The sequence below is a fragment of the Oryctolagus cuniculus genome, chromosome 4, assembly GCF_051225735.1.
Source record: "Oryctolagus cuniculus isolate XC-2025 breed Fujian yellow rabbit chromosome 4, ASM5122573v1, whole genome shotgun sequence".
Classification (NCBI taxonomy): domain Eukaryota; kingdom Metazoa; phylum Chordata; class Mammalia; order Lagomorpha; family Leporidae; genus Oryctolagus; species Oryctolagus cuniculus.
Window position 1 is genome coordinate 109,153,798 of NC_142870.1, and position 23,845 is coordinate 109,177,642.

The following is a 23,845-nucleotide window of genomic DNA, read 5'->3' on the forward strand; positions in this document are numbered from 1 at the left end:
GAGTTTCCTTAAAACAGCAATTTTGAAATCTCCATCCACAAGCACGTGGGAATTTCAATTCCTAGACGGTTAGTTTCTGGCACCTTACTTGCTCTTAATGTAAGGTTATGTTTCCCTTGAAGGTCCTTGATATGGATGTACAGCATCATCTGTATTGAAGGATTTGTTGTAGTAATCTGGCTTCATTTATGTCTGTCCTTCTAGAAATTCTGTGTTTATTTTCTCTGAACTTACAGATACTTCTGCTGTTACAGCACTAGATAGCACCCTAAGTGGTGGCTGGTTGCAGGTCACTGCTGATACGTCTTTCTGAGCCAGTCCTACAATATTCCCCAAAACTCACGTTTGTCCCAAATCTGTAGTTGGTGGGTTGTCAAGTATGAACTGGGGAAGTGCCTTGAAAGGGGTAGTCTGTCCCTATAATCCTCTTCCTGGGCCTGTGGCAGACTGAGATTCCTTGTCTGTGTATCCAAATGCTGTGATGCTAGATCACCTCTGAGGCCCGCAGCCTAGCAGGACTAGTACGGTCTGGGGGATAGACCAAAGCTCACCCCGCTACGGTCTGTGTCTGCTGCTGACGTGGACTTGTCGTTCACTGCCACACACCTAGCAGCCCCTGGGGATGCTGACTGGGATATAAGATGATTAGCTGAAACCACGGAGTTCCACTGGGCACTGAAGCCAGTCTGGAGGCACTGGCCTGGGGCCATTAGGATCTGCTCAAAGCTGAGTTTAGCAGCCCGGCCCTGAGTTGCAAAACAGTCTTGTGATTCTTTACTGACTGCCAAGGTGGTAGGAGAGCTGATAGAGGTAGCTCCTCAGCTACTGAGGCAAGCCCTGGCTGGGTCATACCCAGGTCTCAGTCACCAGGCCCTGTGCAGTTTAGGGGTGCACACCAGGCCCCTGAGCATCTGGTGGTGATAGTGGTGATACAAACCAAGGCAAGTCTGTCTCACCAGGGAGTAAGTTTGTACCTGAGACTAGGGCAGCTGTGGAGACTGTCCACAGACGTGGGGCTAGGGGTGGAAACCATTGGGATCTGCCCAACATGGGGCTTTACCAGCCCAGTACTGAGTCCCAGGGTACAGTCCTGTGGCCTTTTGCTTTCTTTCTAAGGTTGGAAAGGGCAATAAAGGCAGCCCTCTGGCTGCCCAGACTGGCCCAGGCTGCTCCTACCTGGGCCCAACAGTCACGGGTTCCTATAGAATCTGGAGAGAGTCTGCCAAGCCCCGCCCCGGGGATGGCGTGGCACACACAAGTACTGATCTCTGCCTGATGCTAGGCAAGTCTAGAGCTTAAGTATGTGAGCACCAGCGTGTGTGTTTTGTGGGGTGGCAGATACACGTGGTTAAAGCCTTAGGTCTTTATAGGTGCTGGAACTTGGCACAGCAGGTCCCGCTCTGATGTCTAAGACATGGATGCTAAACTCCCTCTCGTGGCTTCTCTGTGTGGCTGGAGGTTTGCTGTCTGCTGGCAGTTGGCAGGGGTGTGTGTGCCACAGGCCACCTGGCTGTGAAGCCTCCAAATATTCCAGAGGTAAGGGTCTGAAATTTTCACAGTGAGCCTGGCACTGGGATTGTTTGTCCTCCTTCTCCCAAGCCGGAGGTGTCTCTCCACGCCATGCTCCTTGGAGCTGGAGGTGGAAAGACACAGGCAGTTCTTTCCTTCTTGATTTCTTCAATGGGACTTTTCCCATGATTAGAGCAAAATGCGGCACTGTGGTCTCTCAGCTGGCTCTGTAGTTCTTGTCGAAGGTGACTTGCTGTGTTCACATCGGTGTCTCTGTGAGCAGGCGGTGGCCAGAGCTTCTTACTCAGCCACCATCTTACTTAGTCCCACCTTCAAGGATAAGGTGATTTTAAAAGCTGAAACAAGGGGAGGGGAGGCCACTCAGAAACCCAAGGAAAAAATCAGAAACTGTAATATTTTGACAGGAATAAAAAGTGTAACAGATGTGTTAGAAGATAAAGATGAAGAAATCTCTTAGGAAGTGGAAAAGGAAAGAAAAAAATGAAAAGAGAAGTCCAAGGGGTTCAAAAATCTAAGTTATAAGTGTTTTAGAAAAAAAGAGAAGGTAAGAACTATGAAGAGGAGGAAAGGATACGAGAAAATGTTTTTAAGAGTAAAGGGTTTTAAATCCCAGATTTAAAGGAATCTGAAGAAGTCTGAGTTAGTACTCGGGAGAGTGAGTGAAAAAACACAGAAGACTCACAATGTACATCAGCATGATAGCTGAATGCCCAGGACGGGAGGAGGTCCATAAAGCTTCCAGACTAGAAGTAAGTAGGAAACACTCTGTAAGAGACTGTCCCACGGCGGCCTGGGACTGCTCAGCAGCAACGCTAGCAGCTGAGAAGACCATGGAGGAGGCCTGTATTTCTAACACGTGAACACGTCTGTGTTAAGATTCTTCAGAGAAGTTTTATTTTAAGGACATGTACTGATAAACTTAGCTAAATGCATTTAAAACAAATTTTGGAGAAAAATCAACATTCTGTATCTGTACACGCAATCCACTGCTCTCCAGCTCAGCACAGTGCTAGGTACATATGTAACAATTAAGAAGTGTTTGTTAAGAAAGAAACCCATATTCAAAGGACACAGCAGTATTCACAAAGCAGACCACATGGGGGAGTGTTCACACAGCAAGCTGATGAAATAGAAACTGTTATCTGCTCCACTGCACATTTTTGTTTGGGAATCAGAACTGCTTGGTACTGTCTAACTGGATACTCCGCAATTCTAATGTTCTTCTTGTCTTCGTGTGATTATCTGTTAAATTATCAAACATGCATCTCATTCAGACTCGTGTGCATTGTTCGGTCTTCTTTTGGAGATAGCAGACTTCTTTAAGCAAAGGCCTTGTTTTCAGGAAAAAGCAATGTAACTTAAGAGATTTTATGGACAAACTTGAAGCTATTTCTAAACATTTCTCTGATAAAGCTTTTAAAATTTCCTGTATTTTCCATTTGGCTGCAGATATCCAGTCTGCCATTAGCTTTTCTAACATTTCTGACTTCTTTCGAATCATTCCTGTCTCTCTGCATTGTCCTGATATCAGTAGGCTGGTGTGTGTCCACACATGTAGGGTGAAATGTAACCACACAGCAATGCTTGATAATTATCATTTGGAAAATTGAAATACTGTAATCCTCAGTTATCCAAATAACTTGCAGTCACCATTTTGGTTTTTGTTGTGAATTTCCAGCCACGACAACCCTGAGATCCTCTTGTAGCACAGGATTATTCCGCATACTCAAATTCTCATGAAATTTCAAAACTATGAGAACAAAACAATCAAATTGTATATGCAAGAGCCATTTACAGTATTTATTTCACTTGAACTACAGTATGTTCTCAGAAGTTTTGATTCTCAAGGCTATTTTAAGTTTTAATTTTGAGTCTTCTCCTAGGTTTCGGGTGAGGAAATCTTAAAAGAGATCAAGTCATAAAGAGTTTATATCATGAAAATCATGAAGGCAATGATTGAAAATGTAACATGTTATCTAAATAGATTAAAATTCCTCTTACCAAATCTCTTTAGGAAGCAGACTGTTATGTTCAGAAATTATTGTGCACTGGTAGCTTCTAAATTTTCCCTTTTATTTTTTTAAAGATTTATTTACTTGAAAGTAAGAGGTACAGAGATAGAGGGAGAGACAGAGAGAGAGGTATTCCATCTGCTGGTTCACTTCCCAAATGGCCGCAATGGCTCGCACTGGGCCAGGCCAAAGTCAGGAGCCAGCAGCTTCTTCCAAGACTCCCACGTGGGTGCAGGGGCCTAAGCACTTGGCCATCGTCTGCTGCTTTCCCAGGTGCATTGTCAGGGAGTGGGATCAGAAGTAGAGCAGCCAGGATTTCAACTGGCACCCATATGGGATGCCAGTGCCACAAATGGTAGCTTTACCCACTATGCCACAGTGCCGGCCCTGGTCTCTAAAATTTCTAAGAAACATAAACAAGCAATTATTTCAATAATTAGAATTCAAACCTGAATAATAAGCAAATGGCAGTCTTTGTGTCTCTACTTGTTTCCTAATTTTTCTACCATCCTGCCAGCTCTGTTACTTACATGTCAATGAACATAAAAGCCAGGCAAACTAACATAAAGGAAATTATGTAGATTCTTATTACAATGAATATTAACATCTAGATCAAGTGGCTAAAGATAATCATAGGGTGAAGAAAAGAGCCTTTAATTAAAAGCAAAATTCCCCAGTATTCTATCAACGAAGTACACTAAATGCACACCAGTTGCATCATGTTCAGGTGTGTGTGTGTGTGTGTGTGTGTGTGTGGTTGTTGTAGCTTATACATTCATTAACACAAATAACTTGAATAAATATGGCCGTCGCCGCGGCTCACTAGACTAATCCTCCGCCTTGTGGCACCGGCACACCAGGTTCTAGTCCCGGTCGGGGCGCCGGATTCTGTCCCGGTTGCCCCTCTTCCAGGCCAGCTCTCTGCTGTGGCCAGGGAGTGCAGTGGAGGCTGGCCCAAGTGCTTGGGCCCTGCACCCCATGGGAGACCAGAATAAGTACCTGGCTCCTGCCATCGGATCAGCACGGTGTGCCAGCCGCAGCGCGCCGGCCACGGCGGCCATTGGAGGGTGAACCAACGGCAAAGGAAGACCTTTCTCTCTGTCTCTCTCTCTCACTGTCCACTCTGCCTGTCAAAAAAATAAAAAAATAAAAAAATGAATAAATGTATATACTTTTTCATAATTTTTCTATTACAGTTAAATATGAAAGGATTAAATTCTTGGTGATTGCCTTAAAGAATGCTGTGGAGATATATGCTTGGGCTCCTAAACCATATCATAAGTTCATGGCATTTAAGGTAAGCAGGCATGTGCTTATTCTTTTTATTTTCAGTTTCTACCACTTCTGTTTTCCACATAAGCCGGCACCAGTTTTCCTATGTTTAAAAGCCTGTTTTAGACATATAGGTACTCTTCATTATTTTAAAGTACTAGAAAATTCTGTAAAGTTATTCAAAATTGAAATTTGTATGCCTGCCTCTATTTGAGGTCTGTAAATCATCAACTTCAAGCGCAAATTAATATGGGATAGTTACTGGGCTAACCATTGTTAATGACAGTATTCAGTACTTGCTGTAAAGCTACCTGAACTAGGGTGCTGATATTTTGTCTGAAAAGGGCAGACCAGTGGCAGCACTCAAGGTTGAATTGAGTCTCCAAATACTGTAATCCTCCTAAATTTTTCTGGGTAAAGTCACGAAAACTCAGGATGCCCATAAATCCACACTGCTATTAGACTTCTCTGAAACGAATACTGAAGGTGGCCTAGTTTCTCTGTATTCTTCAGTTCTGATTGCCTTTTCATTTTTTACTTTGAGTCCATGGTTGGATTGGTCACTCATGAGATTCAATAGCAGCAGGATGGGGAGAGTCTAGCTCTGTTGATACCAGTTTATGAAAGCTGACCCCTAAATGCTAGGAAGACCAGTACTTGCAGGCACCTTTATGTGTTCAGTGCTGCATGGCCCATCCACAGCCCATGGGACCTAATCTGTATTCTCCACTTGCTCCATATCTCATTGCCACTCATTTTTTCTCCCTTTGGCTCGTTCCTCATTTCTTTATTCATTGTTTCTTGCCACATAGAGCACGTGAGGGCAGAAGCTGCCCTTGGAACACTACATAGATCTTCTCTGAGGCTTAATCACCCCACTTGTGTCTTGTTCCCCTAGTACAAGTAGATCATTTGTGATGTGCTCAGGAAGATCAATCCATCAATGGAAATGGGCTCACATCCATAGGCCCACTTTTATGGAATGAAATTTTGGTAATATATTTTAATAATAACACTTATGAGGTGACTCCTAAAAGCTAAAGTGCTGCTGCTGTTCTGGCAAAATCTCTATTTGCAAAAAGATTGTTAATCAAAATCCTATTCTCATTCTGGTTCTGAAGTTTGTCATTGGTGTAATAGCCAAAGCACAAAAGACTGCAGAATGCTATGTTCAGCAGACCAGACCAGGGCCTGGAAAGAGGAGAAAAAAGGCAAATGCAAGTGCTTGAATCAGGACTGCATATCTAGCAGGGGTCAAGAAGGCCAGGAGGCTACCGCTTCTGATGCTGTGAATATGATATTAGCAAAAGACAAGCAGAGAGGAGTCTGTAAGGGGTAGTGATATTATTGTCAAGGTGACTATGGTTTCTCAAATCTCCAAGATTTCAAGTCTTTTCAAATAATGGCAAAGGCAAACACTTGACATCTACTTTGGGTTGGGCCCTGGATCAAAGCACACAGAACCTTGATAAACCTGGCAAGAGCTTTCTTTGTTCTGTCTCCAGTTAAATTCTAGTAGGCAGAATAAGCCGGAGTCGTGTGACGTTCCACCTCTACCTCTTTCTGTTACCTACACCCAAGTCTCAGATTGCAACACTGAGTTTAGAGATAATAGCACTTTGACACCCACTTAATCTCTGAAGGACATAGTACCCAGAACATGCCCATTAACGCTGAGCAGGCTGCCTGCCCAGGCCTGCTGGCCACATGGGAAAAACAGCCCAGAGAGACGTCTGCACTTTGTCCAGAGGACAAACAGCAGAAATAAACAGCAGAGAACAGCTGTACCCAGTCACCATGTTTTTTTAAGTCTACAGTGACACTATCAAAATTGAGAGCTGTAAACCTTCGTCCTATCCCTAAAGAGGAAAGGAGAAAGGGGCATAAGTAGGTGCTATACTCCTTCTTCTTAGAGCCTGAATATGAATAGCCTGAAAAGCTAAAGAGAACTCTCCTAGCTTTTCAATTTAAGAAAGCCACAAATTAACTTCCTCCTGATAATGTCTAAAGGAAAAAATCCTGAAGATAACCTCTTTGAATGATGTAGATACTAATGGGGTGATTTTTAAAGTCTTTTGCAGATCTCCAGCACAAGCCTCTGCTAGTTGATCTCACCGTAGAGGAAGGTCAAAGATTAAAGGTTATTTTTGGCTCACACACTGGTTTCCATGTAATTGATGTTGATTCAGGAAACTCTTATGATATCTACATACCATCTCATGTAAGTTCCCAGAAGCCTCTGCAAAAAGATTTGTTTCTGTATAGAAATCATGCATTTACTAATCAGTAAAGCACATGGGTCTTTGGCTCTTGCTGAGTAAACAGAATGTTTTTAATACCTAAAACATGTAGATTTAACTAATTTTTACAACTTTGTAAAACTGAGTAACGTAATAGAATTACTTGATACTCTATGTGTTATCTCTTTGGATGTTAGATTAAAACCCTTTGATATTTTTCCCTCCGAGCATAAATTTTTCAAAGTAGCTCATTTTTAGTTTCTGAAGAGAGATTGGTTCTTTTTATGTGGAAGAAAGCGAATGCCCAGATAAGAATTTCTTGGAGGAAGTTCTTTATCTGCTGTTTTCACTTCAGCCTCAGAGCAGTATGATGTCCTAGCGTGAGACACAGGAGCTTATACCCTGGCTCTGTAGCATGTGTTAGCTTTGTAATGGTACATTAGGTAGCCTCTCCAACCCTCAACTTTCACGCCTTAAAATGGGGGTAAAAGGGCTATACCACAGAGTAATCATCAGCACAGAATGAGGCAATGGACCTAAAATCCTGGCAAAGGACCCTCCAGATTGCTCTTATTTACAATAGAATAGTCAAATCCCTGTAAAGGCATGTTACTTCAAACATGACTCTTAAAGGGAAATGCAGCACCTGAATCTCCTTGGAAGAACTGGTAGAGTGCATGCTGTTTGCCTTGTATGTAACCCCAATACTGAATTACAGTAGAGACTGTTTATCAGGCAAGTCTGAGGCCTAATCTATTGCTGATTGATTGGTATTTTTGAGAGTTTGAAGATTTCTCTCTAAAGAAACACGTGAATTGAAAAACCTTGTTTTAGTACATTGCACACATATGGGCACACAGAGTTGTCATTGATTGCACAGTACAGCTTTTCTGCTTGTGCATACAAGGACTCCCAGCATCCACTCTCAAGCAGCAGCTGGGCTCGGCATCACTGTGTTCATCCTCAGTGACCTCCTTCTCATCCGCACTTACACGCTGGGCTGCCATGACAGGCTCACCCAGGGGATCTCAGCACCATGCTGTTCCTCCTAGTGCAAGCCCATTGACACATACTAGTGTGATTTTGAAATGAGTGGTTCAAAACTGTTTTCTAAGAGAGCCATCAATTTGGACTATTCCGGTAGGTAGGCAACCAGATAAATAATCTGTTGTACACTCACAGCCTACTTAGTAGGAGTCCATATGGGCATCCCATTTAGGCCATCTCCCTCAGATTAGTTGATTCGTGTGTTCCTAATCATTTTAGAAGTACCTGTGCTAATGAAAAACTCATAGAATTTCACTGTGAACAATACATATGGTCAAATCTCAATTCTACCAACAAATACAAGCACAGCTTTGATCAAGTTATATAACCCTTTTGATTTTAGGAACAGGTGAATTGGATTTCCATCTAATAACTAAGTTTGTATTCACCATGGTTTTTTTGACACATCCCTGGTCAAAGTGAATTTTAAACTCTAGAATGAAAATGGAAAGCAAAACTGTTTATTGCAGTTCTTAGAGATGAATAGTCAAGATGTTATCTTATTTTTAAACAAATAATGGTTGGCCTTTCTTTGTCTTCTAGATTCAGGGCAATATCACTCCTCATGCTATTGTCATCTTGCCTAAAACAGATGGAATGGAAATGCTTGTTTGCTATGAGGATGAGGGGGTGTACGTAAACACCTATGGCCGGATAACTAAGGATGTGGTGCTGCAATGGGGAGAAATGCCCACGTCTGTGGGTAGGTTAACCATTCCTTATCTCCTTCAGCAGTTACACCCCCCAAATGAAACGAAAATCAAGAAATGTGAAACAACCATTTGATTCCACAAAAAAAAAAGTCTGTGAATAACACTTGTAAGACTTGCTTTGTCTGTTTATCTCAAATCGTTTGTCATTTTTGTGGTTAAGATGTGAACAGATGCTGTGAGTTATTGCCCATCTAATGTTTTTAATGCAGTTTTGGAAATTCCTTTTGACAGCCTACATTCATTCCAATCAGATAATGGGCTGGGGCGAGAAAGCTATTGAGATCCGGTCAGTGGAAACAGGACATTTGGATGGAGTATTTATGCATAAGCGAGCTCAAAGGTTAAAGTTTCTATGTGAAAGAAATGATAAGGTAAATCCGTTTCAACATTTGCATTAGTGTTTGCATTTTAAGAGACCACCAGGTACCTGTGAAACCTTCATTTTCCTTTATACTGATTTGAATCACATCTGTGTTAAACAATTCAGTATCTTGAAATGGCATTATTTGGTTTGATTCATGTGAACACTTGAAACATATTACTCACATATCAAAAAAAGACATGAAGATATATAGAAATTTTTTGTAAACTCTTAGCAACTTTTGTGTCCTGCAAGCCGTTTGATGACTCAGCACAAGGCCCAAATTATCTGAAGCACTTAGAGCAGCTGGCCCATCATTAATCACCTCACAGTGGGTCAACTTTCTATTCCGTGTTTAGACTTTCCACAAAGGCACTGCGGGACTACCCCATCATGTTGCATTTACCTTTCAGTGTGAAACATTTGATGTGTAGAAGTGTAAACTTTTTAAAAATGTCACCCATTCCTTAAGAAATGCACAATCGCAAACTCAACTAGTGCCATGTCCTGTGTCATTCCAGCCATGTTTCCTCTGAAATGTCGTAGGGGGACTGTGTTCCAGTGACATTGGCTGTGTCCATCTAGTGTGATCTGGCGTGATCAGTCACCTCAAGGGGTATTGTGCAGCAGTGCTGTTTCTACCCTGCCCTCTATAGCATAGCCTAGAATGTTTAGTAGCTAAGCTGTACTACATTTGTGAAGTCATCCTTTGTGGCTGTGGCCAAAATAGAAATACTGTTCCCCAAACAGCTGTACAAAGATGTGATGTGTTGAAGTACTGTACATCTCTTAGTCCATTCTAGTTCCCCAGGGGCAAGGCTGGTGGTACAGGTCTAGACTGTATGAGACTGTGGCCAACGACTCTCACCTGGTGTGGTCTGGGGTGATCAACAGTTGTGGGTTTCCAAGGTGGTTCCAGGGACTTAACAGAGCAGGTTAGAAAGTAAAACTTAGTAAAACTCCAGTACCCACTCAGCCTCAGGAATAAGAAGACTAGGAATGATCTGACTGTGGAGACCCACCCTGGCAGTCCTGATCCCAAGCTGTGCCACACCCTCAGGCATAGGCTGGGGACCACACCAGTGTCTAGAGCCCTAGGCTTAGAGCTCAGGACACACAGCTTAGAGAGAAAAGCAGCCCTTTCTTCCCCTCATTGTGGTTTTCCTTCTGTCCTTCCCGGTCTCGACGCACTGACCCTAAGAGTAGCTTTAATTTCATATGTAGCATTAGCTGACTGACAAGCATTTCCACCAGACTTCCCAACAGAGTTGTTGGAACAGAGCATTCTTCTGAAGAAGTTGTGGAGATGAAGTAGCAGAGACTTTATACTAGTGACAAAAGCAAATGCCTTGGACCAAAGTTAGATGTTGGCTGACTGAAGGGCTATGCCACAGCCCCAAATAGTTTCCGGGGCAGTGGTTCATTTACATTCAGCTCAAGTAAGCGGCAACCCAAATTCTGCTCATTTCTCTCAGTTGTTTGCTAAAATGATTTAGCAGACTCAGACCTAATGGACTGTGGTTCTCCTTATTAATGCCATTATCTCACCTGGCTTAGGATCTGCCGACATCAGCAGAGAGAGCCACATGTGAACTCTTGACATGCCAAAATGAATAGGCACTAAACACCTGATCCCAATTAAATTTAAATGCTCCCATTTAATTGTTTTATATTTAATTTTTTTTAATTGAAACTGCATTTGTATAATAGCCAGTAGGCTCAAAATTCCCGCTTGATTTTGGCAATCTGAAAGGATTCCTTTCCATGCTAAAGCCTGCCGCCTTGTCATTTATAGGGGAGAGAGGGGAACCTCTGTGCCTTTCTAGAAATTAACAAAGGACCCATTGTGTCCTAGGTCAGAAATCCAGCATGTTAATCTAGCAGGAAAACTCCCTTTTAAAATGTGAGCACCCAAAGGGATGTCGCAAATGATGATAGAGCCCCTTCAATTCCCTGGAGGCCAATACACCAGAGTGTTTACATAGGATGCACTATATCAAAAAGCACTTTACAAACACCAGCCATTGGCACATGACAAGAAATAGGACATGTGAGAGAAAATGGATGGACGGTTGAAGAAAAGAGGGGAAAAAAACATGCAGTTGAACTAACTTCTTTTTAATTTCAAACAGGTATTTTTTGCATCCGTGCGATCTGGAGGAAGTAGCCAAGTGTTTTTCATGACCCTCAACAGAAATTCCATGATGAACTGGTAACAGAAGAGCACTTGGCACTTATCTTCATGGCATTATTTCTAATTTAAAAGAACATAACTCATGCGGACTTATGCCAGTCTAGAGGCAGAATCAGAAGGCTTGATTGAACAGACAGCTTTCCCCTCTTCCTCTCCCTCCACCCCTCCCAACAGTCCGTCTTTCAGTGTTGCAGCCTGGTTGAGAAGGAGAGAAAAAGGTGGCAAGAATTTCCAGGAGATCCCCAGGAATGCGGCGTTGTCTACAAAGATGGACCATGTGCCCTTCGGAGTTAGGGGTAGAAACAAATATTGTGTGCTCTTATGATTAAGCTGTGTTAGATGGGTTTTGAATTTTTGTGTTTTTCGGTTTTGTTTTTTTACCTTTTCTTTATCCCCTTACTTTGTTAAGAATGGGGAAATGATGCATACTGAGAAAATGAGTCTGTTTTTAATTGTCTGCCTGCTAGTTTTAAGTATATGATGTTGTAAAATTTCCAATTTCCGACGGTGAGAGACAGCACAATAAATGTACCTTATCCCCTTACCCTGAAGGCCATAACTGCATAATGGGGTAACTTAAGAACTCTTGCCTTCACCAATCCAGAGGTTGCTTTTTAATAGCAACTGGCTAATGAATTTTTGAGAAGAAAAATACTAGTTTTCCCCTCTTTTGGGAAATAGATTTTAAATGGCTAAACTACTAGCCTTAATCTAATAAAAAAATCAACTGTGACTTTTCTGAGTCTGACAGGCCATACTTTTACGTGGCCCTTTATGAAATAGAGTGTGTTGAATGGGATAGTAATGGCATTGAGGTGAGTTGGCCCTAGCAATGGAGGGACTTCTAACACAACGTCACCTCAGCTAAGTGCAACAGATCAGGGAAAAAAGACGTGATGGAAGATGAGGTCAGACAGAAAGAGCGACTAGGAAACAAGCCTGCCTACACACACACCCACCCACCTACCCCCACACACACTTTTGTAAAATGCACAAAGCCTCCTGGCTAAGAAGTCACTTGGTTTGGGCTTCATTAAGATGGAGACTGTTCTGAGAATTGGGAAGGGGGGTGGGTAGGTAAGATGACATCCGGGCTCTGGACATTCCCAGCTCTCTCCTTGGGGTGCCACTTTCTCAAGATGAAAACTGTGACTGAAAAAGATGAATAAGAAATGTTTCTGAGCTGCCTGTGTTCTCCCTGGGTCGGCGAGAAAAGGGACTAGACTCCTAAGCCTGCTTCTAACACAGCAGGCAGCATTGCCTCAGATTTTAGAGAACTTGAAAGCAAGGCTTTAGCCAAAATTCTGAGACCCTAAATCACTTTACCTTCCTCCAAATTACCCGACATCCGGTAAGCGACATTTGTGCAGAGATATGTATGTATTTAGTTCAGGTTGACTCTTGTGTCCTTCTAAACTCTTACTCGGATGATTTAAACTTCTACGTGACTGTCTGGGATTTCTTTTTTCCAAAGCTACAAGCATGGCCGCCCGTGGTATCGAGGTGTTGCAAAACGATATCTGTGTTGCGCTTCCTGTTTTAACCTACCTCGTTTTGTTTGTTTTTGTTTCACTGTTCATCACAGCAGTGTTATCTCCAGGAGACATATAGAGAGCTCAAACGGCAATCTCAGGTGGTATTTCATATTTCCTTAAAAAGCAGTAGTTGGCCAAATTGTTCATAAAAAAAATTGGAAAAAAATTTCAACAATGAAAATTAATGTAGCTTGTTTCCAGAGAAAACAATTACAGTAAGTGGATCCAAAAAGATATGTGATCCTACTGATTTTGCCTAAATCCATAAGCAGCTGATGTGCTATTAATGAGAACGAAATACGTATTAGGAAAATGGAGCCATTTCAATCTGATGGTTTGGGTGAGGGTTTGGGGGCAGTGAAGGAGAAATATTCTGGTTTCTGGATTAAATATTTATGCTCCTCCTGGAAAGGTGGTTATCATTTGCATTTGTGTTAACCAGGAATCTTAGAACTGCAATTGAGGATTATTTTCAAGCTACCCCAGATGTCCTCATCATGGTCCCTTTAGCACTCAAAAGCAATGAAATCCTCCCGTTCTCATTTTTACTGCTGTGGTCGTGCTGCTGAACAATATGATCTTCACAAATTTCATGTGGCAAATTTAGCAATAACTTTCTGGATTGAACTTAGCAACTACTGTAATTGGATGCTGACGTGGACAAAACACGTTGATTTGAGTTTCATCCCCAAATGTGATTGCCACCAGCTCTTTATATTGCTGCTGTGGTATTTTAAACCAGAAGCTTCTTTAAATTATGTTGCAAACTGATCTTTTATGTTTTGTTTTGTTTTTATTTTCTAAGTGATAAGTTCGAAACACACAGCTTTAAATGATTTTTTTATTGTGGGATTTGGGTACAGTTAAGAAATAAAAGGGAATCATTGTGTTTAAACATAAGGTAGTTTGTGAATGTATTTTTTAAACTCTAGATTCATTGAAACAAAATCATAAACAATATTAATGCAGTCTTGTTTACAGTATGTACAGTGACATAACATAGAACATGAGCTTTTCTGGTGCCAACAATAAAACACAGACGTTAAACATCAAGCCATGCCTTTTATATTTTTGTACAAGTAGTTTACACTGAGCACAAAGCAAAACAAGTTTGAAAGAGTGTGTGCTCCTTGAGAGACACTTAAAGAGAGTTACTGGAAGCCTTTATCTTCCAAAACTCATTTTCCTCCATCAGGCCAGTCCCTAACCCTGACATCGTAAGGCCCAGGCCATGCAGAATATTTCAGAGTGGTGTCCTTGTGGCTCACACAATTTCCAAGTTTTTGGTTTAATTCCTTTTTTTGTTTTGCAGGTGTTGGAGGGTTGCTCTTCATCCATCTTAATAAACATGTCTTTAGTTAGTGTCCATCTTCCTCCAGGGAATTTTGTCTCTAGAAATTGGCTCATTTTATTTTCTACAAAAAGAAACCAACCCCTCTTCCCAAAGTAAGTTTCTTCCAGTCCTTACTGCTCTAAATTGATGTATATGTAGTAAAAACCCACTGGCCTGGGCATAATCTTAGTCCGGGGTCTGGTGGGTGACCTTCCTGGTACATCAGGTATATATATTCCTGGATGCTAGTCAGGGATGCTGTACTGTGAATTCCTGCATCCACTGGGTGGTAGAAATGGATGACCTGGAAGGCCTATTTAGATAATGAGACCATTATCATTGCACACAATATAAATGAAAATTTGCACTAAGTTCCACATAAAATCTAATGGCTCCATTTCCTCATTTTTTTGTAGAGGCTTTGAACCATTCTTCAGGAAGACCTAATGCTACTTACTTATTCAGCAGGATACATTAAGGTATAGGCAAAATCCCACAAGGCCACTTGACTAGGGACTCCACTTTTCTAATATTTTTGACTACTGCTTTCTCAGACACACTTCTGGTGCACCTTGCATCAAATACATGTTTTTTAAAAAAGCATATTAATTCCTGGTTGTCAACCTACTAACAGTTTTCTGTCTGCTCTGTGACTCATTGGTAACTGGCGTCTCTGCTACCTTTGCTGCCATGGATTTGAAAGGGAGTGTGAAACTCAGGACAGAGCCATTGTGGTTTCATCCATTGCCAGGCAAGGAAGTGGCTGAAATCTGGCCTCAGGTTCCATGACGTTGAAAAGGAAATGCTTTCCCTACTATTCCGTGTACAGATCGCCATCACTGTTTCCTTGAAACGTGGACAAGCTCTGTGTGTCAGTATTGTGTGCTGTCTTTGAAAGTCTGCTTGAACAGGCATCACTTGCATTTGTTCTGGTTGCTGCAAGATGTGAAATGTGCTACATTATTTTTCAGAGAAAAAATAGCTTTGGTCAAACTGGAACGTGCACAGGAAAACATGAGAAAATCCACACCATGCTGATAATTCTGAATGACCCTAAAATGCTTCCTCTATTCCAGTATCTCCTCTGAAAGGATGTTCTGACCATCACAATGGTTTTTCTTAACTTAGTTACATATTGGTTCGTTCCTTAAACATGTAAATCTAGCCAAATCAAAACATTAACCAACCAAAACCTGGCCTCCTCTGAGATGAGTTATAACACAAAATCTAAAATCCCAAAGTCTAGATTTGATGCCATTTTATTCCAATATTTCTCATAAATGCTACTGCCTTTTGGCTTTGGTCAGCAATATCAGGAACCCTAAAGTGTGCAATCCTTTTATAGGTCTCCCATAAACCAGGCATAAACTGATCTCTTTTCAGGAGCACCAGCAAAGAAGAAAATTTGAGGATTTTCAGATTTACAACTGACAACTTGTACATTTCTAACATTTTCTAGTGTTCTGACTTCTATTCTGTATCATTGTTCTGAAAATTTCCTCACAGACAACTCAAATATTCAATAATTTGCATAGCATTCAACAGTAAGTGATCATAACATTGTACTTTGGACTTGACTTTTTTCATGCAGATATACCACCCAGGAAGTTGCAGAATGCACCAAAATAAAAATCCCCACACAAGCATTTTTAAACAAAAGTTTGAGCTATCTTAAATCCAGATAAAAATCATGGATTGTATATCCAGGAAGCCAAACATTTGGATGAAAACTGTAAAATGCAGTTAAGAATAAAAGTGCTTACAGTTTCCAGATGTCTGATTTTGGGCAGATATCTTCAAACTCACTCCTTGACAGATAGGGTTTGGTTTTCACGGTTTATTTTTATCAGCACCAGGTTACATTGCATTTTGGAGGCTGAGCAAATGCTGGTGGACAGGTGAATGTTCATCTCCAGCAGTGCATCATTATTTGTACATAGCAATTACCTGTGTCCCCGTCCCTTTCCTTTATCTCTTTCGTGGGCTAAGTGTTAGGGAATGGTACTACTGCTATTGTTCAAGAAACCTCCAACATTACTGTAAATCATGATTTCAAATGATCAGTGACAGTAGTGGGGGGAAAGATGACAGACTAGATGCTGTAAAACTACTTTTATAGGTTTTGGGTGTCTTGTCTACAATGTTAATATGACTGCAGAGCTGCCAAATTCATTCTGGAGGGGAAAACTCAGTTTGCCAAGTGTTAGTGTTTATATTTTTTCAATCTCCAGTTTTCAAAAGTGTTTTAAATGGTCAAAGTTTTGCTGAAACTGGATATAGCGTCACCTGTGTGAAGATAAAATCCTAGCACATTTTCCAGTCAGAAAATTTTGATTACTTTCCAGTCATTTTTTTCCTTTATATAAAGTGCTTCAGGAAGTACTTTTCACGGTTGGTCTAAGCAGTAGTTGGAAAATGATTTAGTACATTCTAAGCTTACCCTGCCCCATAACTAGAGAAACTACTACCTTGTCCTAGAATATTATTTTCTGCTATCTCTGTCAACATGTAAATAATAAAACATCAATAGTAGTAGGCTGCCTGCTTGTTCCTCATCACAACTTCCTGACAGTGACTCCTCCCTCTTCCTAAATACCTGCTGTTTTGAAGCTCTGGCTATGAAATCCACTCACGCCCCCTCACTGCTTGAAGATTTTAGTTCTTGGCTCACTATCACTCTATCACCACCTTTTTTAATTATTGGGGATTTTGATATCCACTTCAACAATCCTACAAATAGCCTGGCATCTCAGTTTCCTGATCTTATCCAGTGAAACTATTACTACTCGGAATAATTACACTGGTTCCTTAAATGACACTGGGCCATTGTTCCCATTTGTTAGACGGCTCCCATCTGAACTCACCAAATAAAGGCATTGCCACAGCAGTTGCTCCCTATCTTCTGCATCACCAACGTTTCTCATTCTGCTCAAGGATTTCACTACATTCCTTATACCCATCCTCCTTGGCCCCTCTTGTTTATCTGCTTTCCAACACAAAATGCCCCCAGGAAGAATTTTATACACTTGCAGTATCAAATTTCTCCCCTCCCGGGGTCTTTTGAAGCAATTCAAACCAGGTCTTCATTTTCGCTACAGAGCTCTTGCTAAGGACACAAATGATCACCACACTGCGGGTTGCTGTGATCGGGTCTCGGACTTTCTGCTGTTTAACTGTGGTCTTTGACACAGTTAATATCTACTTCCTTCATGAAATTCCTGCTTGGATCTGGGACATCCTTCTCATGTTCTCTCACCTCCCTGGCCATTCCGTCTCAGTCTTCTATGACTTCCTGGATTGCCCTACTAGTAGACATCTTCTATCTAAGTGATCGCTTCCAGTCTTGGGACATTAAAAACCCTCTGTACACTAAAAACACATTTTTATTTCCAACCCTGCCCTCTTTCCTGAATACCAGATGTATGTCTAACATCCTACTTAGCATATTAATTTGGATATATAATTGGTATTTCAAACTTGACATGTCCAAAACTAATTTGCGCCCCAACCACTAATACACTCCTACTGCAGTTTTCCCTGTATCAGGAAATGGCAGCTCCATTCTTCTACACCAGAAAAGTTTGTTACCCTTAATTTTTCTCTTTCAGATATCACATATAACCCACTACATTTTAAATCCTGTTTTTCTTAGCTTCAGAATATACCAATAAACTCACCTTGGTCCAAGCCATTTGTTGATTGAGGTGAGACTTTTAAAAAACATACACCCAGGTGAGCATTTAGCTTACTGGTTAGGACACCAGTTTAGATGCCCACATGCCATAACAGAGTGCCTGGGTGTAAGACCTGGGTCTGGCTCCTGACTGTAGCTTCCTGCCAATGCAGACCCTGAAAGGCAGCAGTGAAGGCTGAAGTGGTTGGGTTCCTGCCACTCCTGCAGGAGACATGGATTGAGATTTTAGTCCCAGCCATTGTGGGCATTTGAGGAGTGAAGCAACCAATGGGAGATTCTCATTCTCTCTCTCTCTCTCTCTCTCTCTCTCTCTCTCTCGCACTCACACTCCCAACTTCTTTCCCTTCCTATTAAAAAAAAAAGTTATGCTGTTTTTCCACTAAGTTCCTCAAAATCTTCCCATCTCCTGAGCACATCACCATCCTTACAGTTTAGTCATCTGCTCCACCCCAACCACCACTACCACCTCGCTACTTCATCTATCCCCCTTGGTCACTTTACTCCAGCCAAGCTAGCTGCCTTTGCTTTACTCAAAATACTCTCGAAGCAGGCTGCTGTCTCACAGGCAATGCCTTCTCATTTACTCAGTCAAGAAACCTCTTCCCCGACTTGTCTACTTGGCTTGCTACTTCCCTTCCTTTAGGTCTCTACACAAATACTCCTTTGCTATCAAAGATATATAAAGTCACTGCCAATTCTCCACTCACTGTCTGCTTTATTGCTGTTCACTGCAATTACCACCATCCACTTTGCCATCTAGTCTTCAAAATCCTGGAGTTGGACCAAGAAACAAACAGTAGATAATAGTACTGGAAGAAAGAATGAAAATGATAGGGTTTGTAATTTAAAAAGCTTAGAAACAAATGGTTATTTTCACTTCAATATCAAAACAAAAAGGTGTCTCCAAAGTCTATATCATAAAAGCATGGGTTTGCTTTCATGTAGACAGCCCAATAGATTTTCCTTGCTGAAACGCTATTATGGATAGAGGATACCTGGCTATGACCCTGCATATACTTTCTTGCAACATAAATCATCTTAACAGACCACGCTGCAGGATTGGAAGAGCAGCTATCATACAGAACCTTGAAAACAGCATTTCAAAACTCCTATACTTACACAGACAACGACCCATTTTAAGTTACTGTCATTGCACTAAGAACAGAGTTTGGATGTGGAGAGAGGATGCTGAATTTTGCTTTCTGGTCTAAATGTTCAAAAGCTACACGAGTTTTTTGTTTTTTGAAAGAACCAAAAGAAAACAGTAGCCACCTACCAAATGCAGCTTCAAAAAGTATAATGACATTTGAGTGATTCCCAAGTGACAGTAGTCCTGAGGCTTTCCTGGGAAACCTCGAACATCTGTATATATTCAGCTCCACTGACTGTTGTTGCATGAAATTTGCTGTAGGAAATTGACACATGCCTTCTGATAACTATGTTTCACTCAGTTGTAAAGGGCACACCTGTAGTTTAAATCTGTTCAATCATGTATTTTCCTGCTCATTTAATAAAGGAAATATTTTAAAAAATAAAGATAATGAAATGATGTAATATAAATCCATATAACAATGAAAGAACTTTTTCTTCTATTTTCTGTGTCTTTTCACCCATCTGTTGAGATTTAATTTATGCTAAATAACCAGGGCCAATATCTTAATTACCCTTTTCCAGAAACAAAGCCATTTAAGGGTTCCATGGTGCTTAACTGCAGATTCGTGAAGTCCAAATATATGGAAAATAGATGAAATGGATACTAAGAAATGACCAGGGTGTCATGGCCACTGGGAGCAATCTAGACATCACAAGCTTCCATTGTTAGGATACAATACAATATGTGTTCAAAAGAGTTCTCATTTATGTGAAAACATTTTAGAATGTTTTTCTTTCAAAATTTTATCTCAATTTGAACACCTGTTTTTATATTTTCATGAGCAACTAGAAGCATGTCCTGTGACAGTAACAATTTTATATAGGATGCCTCCCTCCAAAAAGTAGTAAACTTGAATTCTAAAGTTCAAAGTTACCAAGTGCCACCATGAGGACATGGATCAGCAGCACCGTGGTTCTGACCAGTTTCCAGCCCTGCGCCCACTGCCCCATGATCTCAGGTTTTCATCTTTAACCCAGGTACCAGCACGTGGATTTAGAGCCTAAAGGCACCACTGGAGTAGAAAGAAACAACATTGCCTTGGTGTCATGCTCACGCTCTTCCTCCACCTCATCCATTCTCAACAGCAGGTGTTCACAACTGGAGACCTCCCAACCAGAACAGGCCATGGTCATCACCAGTCCAAGGCAACATGGCTAAAATCAGCAAAATAGTTTTCTATAAAGTACATGTAAAGCATCTGGAGACAGTGCATCCTCAACTTAATGTTACGATGTATTTGACAGCTGATGCTAATGACAGATGGCTATTCATTTTACCAGGTGCTCTAATTTGGCAAAATTGAAAGCTGGTAGCCGTTTTGTCAGTCTTCACAAGATTTTCAGCTAGGGGAAGGAGTGAAGACATCAGTTTAGTTTTTGGAAATTTTCTTGGCTAGTGAAATCCAAAGTACATGACATCAAGTGTTTCAGAAATTAAATATTCAGACCTTTTTTCAATACAGAAATTTACTGGGCAGGGCTGGTGTTTGGCACAGTATTTAAGGTTGCTACTTGGAATGCCTGTATCCTATATCAGGTGCCTGGTTTGAGTCCTGGCTACTGTGCTTCTGACCCAGTTTCCTGCTGATGTGTACGCTGGGAGGCGGTAGGTGATGGCTCTGTTCTTAAATCCCTTCCATCCATGTGGGAGACACAGACATAGTTCTGGATTCTAGCTTTGGCCTGGCTTAGCCCTAGCTGTTGCAGGCATTTGGGGAGTGAATCAGTGGGTGAACAATCCCTCTCTGTTTTTAAATAAAAAATGAAAATAAAAGTTTTAAAAAAGAAATCTACCTATCTCAAAAATTGATCAAACAGAATATAAAGGCAAAAGAAAAGGCGGTAACATCAACTAATATTGGAAACAAAGCAGTCAAAAGCCTGGGTTCTCAATCTTAAAATATGCTGCATTCCCATCATATCTACCTCACAAACTGAAAAGCAACAAAAAGTTCAATGACATTTAAATGAAGCTGCATTTAATAAGCCACATCCACTTATAAAACAATGTTTATACACAATTCCACACCCCATGCCGGTTGAGGTTTCAAGCTCACAGTTTGAAATATTACTGTGAACAGTAGGAGCCCCCAAGAAGTCCCAAACAGGTCATGACTGTGTTTTATGGGAGAGTGTTTAATGTGTATAATAACATTAATAGTCACGGGCTCAGCTAATTTTCACAAAGCTGCCCTTATCACCTTCAACTCTCAGAGATTCTAGCATCGTCATAGTGTTTTCTTTTACCTGTTCATATGCTGTATTATTTTTTAAAGTACTTGAGTCCACTGTGAGCTGACGTTTGATGAGTCATTAAAGCAAAGCCAGCACGTACAATGCATGTGATAGGAAATGAAGCAGCCATTCCGCAGCTGCCTTTTTTACAGGGGCCCTGAGCTGGTGCAGAAGGGATCCCCACACTTCAGGAGCTTCAGTGTCCTCAAGCTGCAGAGTACCAGAGGAAGGCAGAAGCCAGAGGTTGCTACTTGGAATGCCTGTTTCCTGTAACAGGTGCCTGGTTTGAGTCCTGGCTACCGTGCTTCTGATCCATGCACAGAGACAGTGATGAGAAAGTAGTCTACCATTTGATAGACGAATGCAGGAATTGCTCTGGGACCAAAGAGAAGACGACCTTTGCCTGGAAGGGTTCTGCAGGGTCTCCATGAGCAGGTGCCCTTTTCCTGACTGTGGGAAAGGAAGAAAAGGGTTTCTAGCCAGACGGAGAAGCTTAAGGAAAGGCCCAGTGGGGTGGAAGAGCACATGTGCGCAGATAGAGCTGAGTATAAGCAGAGCAAGTGCTGATGGTGGGGATCATTTGACCACAAGAAGCACAAGTGTACAGCATACCCTCTTAGCCCCTATACCTATCCTTCTGATACACCTAAAGGGTTCTGAAATCCTTGTCCAGCCAGCTGCATGGCCCCAGCAAGCAACATTGGTGAATGAATGCCATGCATTCAGGAAAGACTGTGATTTCCATGTGATGCTGGTGGGAGCAACACCCTGCCCTGTGGTTGAATCATTTCATGCCCAATGTTCTAGACATTCTTTTAGTTACTTCCTGTAGAATTAAGCTCCCAAATTTCCTCACTAAACCCCAGCTTTGCATCCTAAAACTGTCCTGTGATCCCATCAGCCTAAACTTTCCTGGCCCTAAGAACATCACATAGAGTGAGCATTTGGCCTAGCACTTGTGAGTACCTGGATTCAACACCCTGCTCTGGCTCCTGACTCCAGCTTCATGCCAGTGTGGACCCGGGGAGGCAGCAGTGATGGCTCAAATAATTGGTTTGCTGCCAGCACATAAGACATCTGGGTTGAGTTTCCAGCACCTGGCTTCAGCATTACCAACCACTTTGACCACTGTGGGCATTTGAAAAGTAAACCAGTGATTGGGAGTCTCAGTGTCTGTCTGTCTCTCTCAAATAAAAACAAAAGGCCTGGCTAAGGACACATTACACCTATCTGCTCTTATAAGCAGGTTATTTTTGTCTTGATTTCTAGGAGTTAATTTAGCATCTTTTTTAAAAAAATCCTTTAGAAGTAAATTTTTGCTATGATTTTTGCCTTATTTTTATATATTTACAATTTTATTATTCTTACCTATATCGCTATTAAGTTTTTCTTTTTTCATGCTTACCCTCTTCCTGATATCTGCTTTTCAGAGCTACATTTATTTTTACCTTCCTTTTTTATTACCTCTTAGTTTTAGGTTGATAGGATATTATTACTACCTTTTTTAAAAAAAAAAGATTATTTATTTATTTGAGAGGTAAAGTTACAGACAGTGAGAGGGAGAGACAGAGAGAAAGGTCTTCCATCTGCTGGTTCACTCCCCCAAATGGCCACAATGGCTGGAGCTGCGCCAATCTTAAGCCAGCAACCAGGTGCTTCTTGCCGTCTCCCACATGGGTACAGGAAGGACTTGGGCCTTCTTCCACTGCTTTCCCAGGCTATAGCAGAGAGCTGGACTGGAAGAGGAACAGCCGGGACTAGAACTGGTGCCCATATTTGATGCCGGCCCCACAGGCGGAAGATTAACCTACTGCGCCACAGTGCTGGCCTCATTACTACTTTTTAAAAATTCTTATCTGTTTTTATATACAACTGTTAATTTCTTCTGACTTAGCTATTCCCTTTTTAGCTCTGGTTTTTAATTTTGCCTTTCCCTTTTATTTAGTAGCTGTAATGATTTCTCTTTTGTGACTTTCAATTATTTTTCTCATTTGAATTTTTATATTTGAATTTCTGCACTTTGTATGTTACTTGTTTTTCATCTTATTTATAATTTTATGTATTTTAATCTATATTCATTTTTACTCAATTTCTTGCTCTCGGTTTATTGATTTTATCTATCTCATGTGTTATAATTATTTTCAATAGATTTTAAATATTTTCTCTCAAATTTTAATTTAGAACTCATCTAATTTATTGCCTCAATTTTATAAACAGGGACACAGACTCAGAGAGTCAGAAACAACTTGCTCAAGATTTTAGGGTGGGTACCTGACTCTGGAATCTAAATAAGCACCCTGCTCTTCTGATTACCAGTCTAGTCCTGTTTTTACCAAATTATTCCAATAATAATGCTTTGGAGAAGGACATGCTTCTCTTTGAACTGAAACTTGAGTAGCACCTCACCAAAGAGCATTTAGTCCCTGACACATTGGAATCAAGGCTGCAAAGGGCAGTGGCAACACCCTGGGAGCAAACTGTTCATTCTTTTTAACTAAAAGGAAACTTGAAAATAAAATGTAAAGGG

General features: G+C 41.2%; 1 protein-coding gene across 14 annotated transcripts in view; it reads left to right on the plus strand.

The window, feature by feature from the left end:
- The window catches only part of TNIK (TRAF2 and NCK interacting kinase), a 393,157-nt gene extending 379,353 nt beyond the window's left edge, over positions 1-13,804 (plus strand). For all 14 annotated transcript variants that reach the window (XM_017346916.4, XM_017346919.4, XM_017346917.4 and 11 more), the window contains 5 exons: positions 4,739-4,839; positions 6,886-7,035; positions 8,645-8,804; positions 9,046-9,185; positions 11,308-13,804. In XM_017346916.4, coding sequence (XP_017202405.3) covers positions 4,739-4,839; positions 6,886-7,035; positions 8,645-8,804; positions 9,046-9,185; positions 11,308-11,391 — 635 coding nt within the window. In that variant the 3' untranslated portion in view covers positions 11,392-13,804. The remainder of the gene's footprint in view (positions 1-4,738; positions 4,840-6,885; positions 7,036-8,644; positions 8,805-9,045; positions 9,186-11,307) is intronic.
- Positions 13,805-23,845: the final 10,041 nt, after the last annotated feature.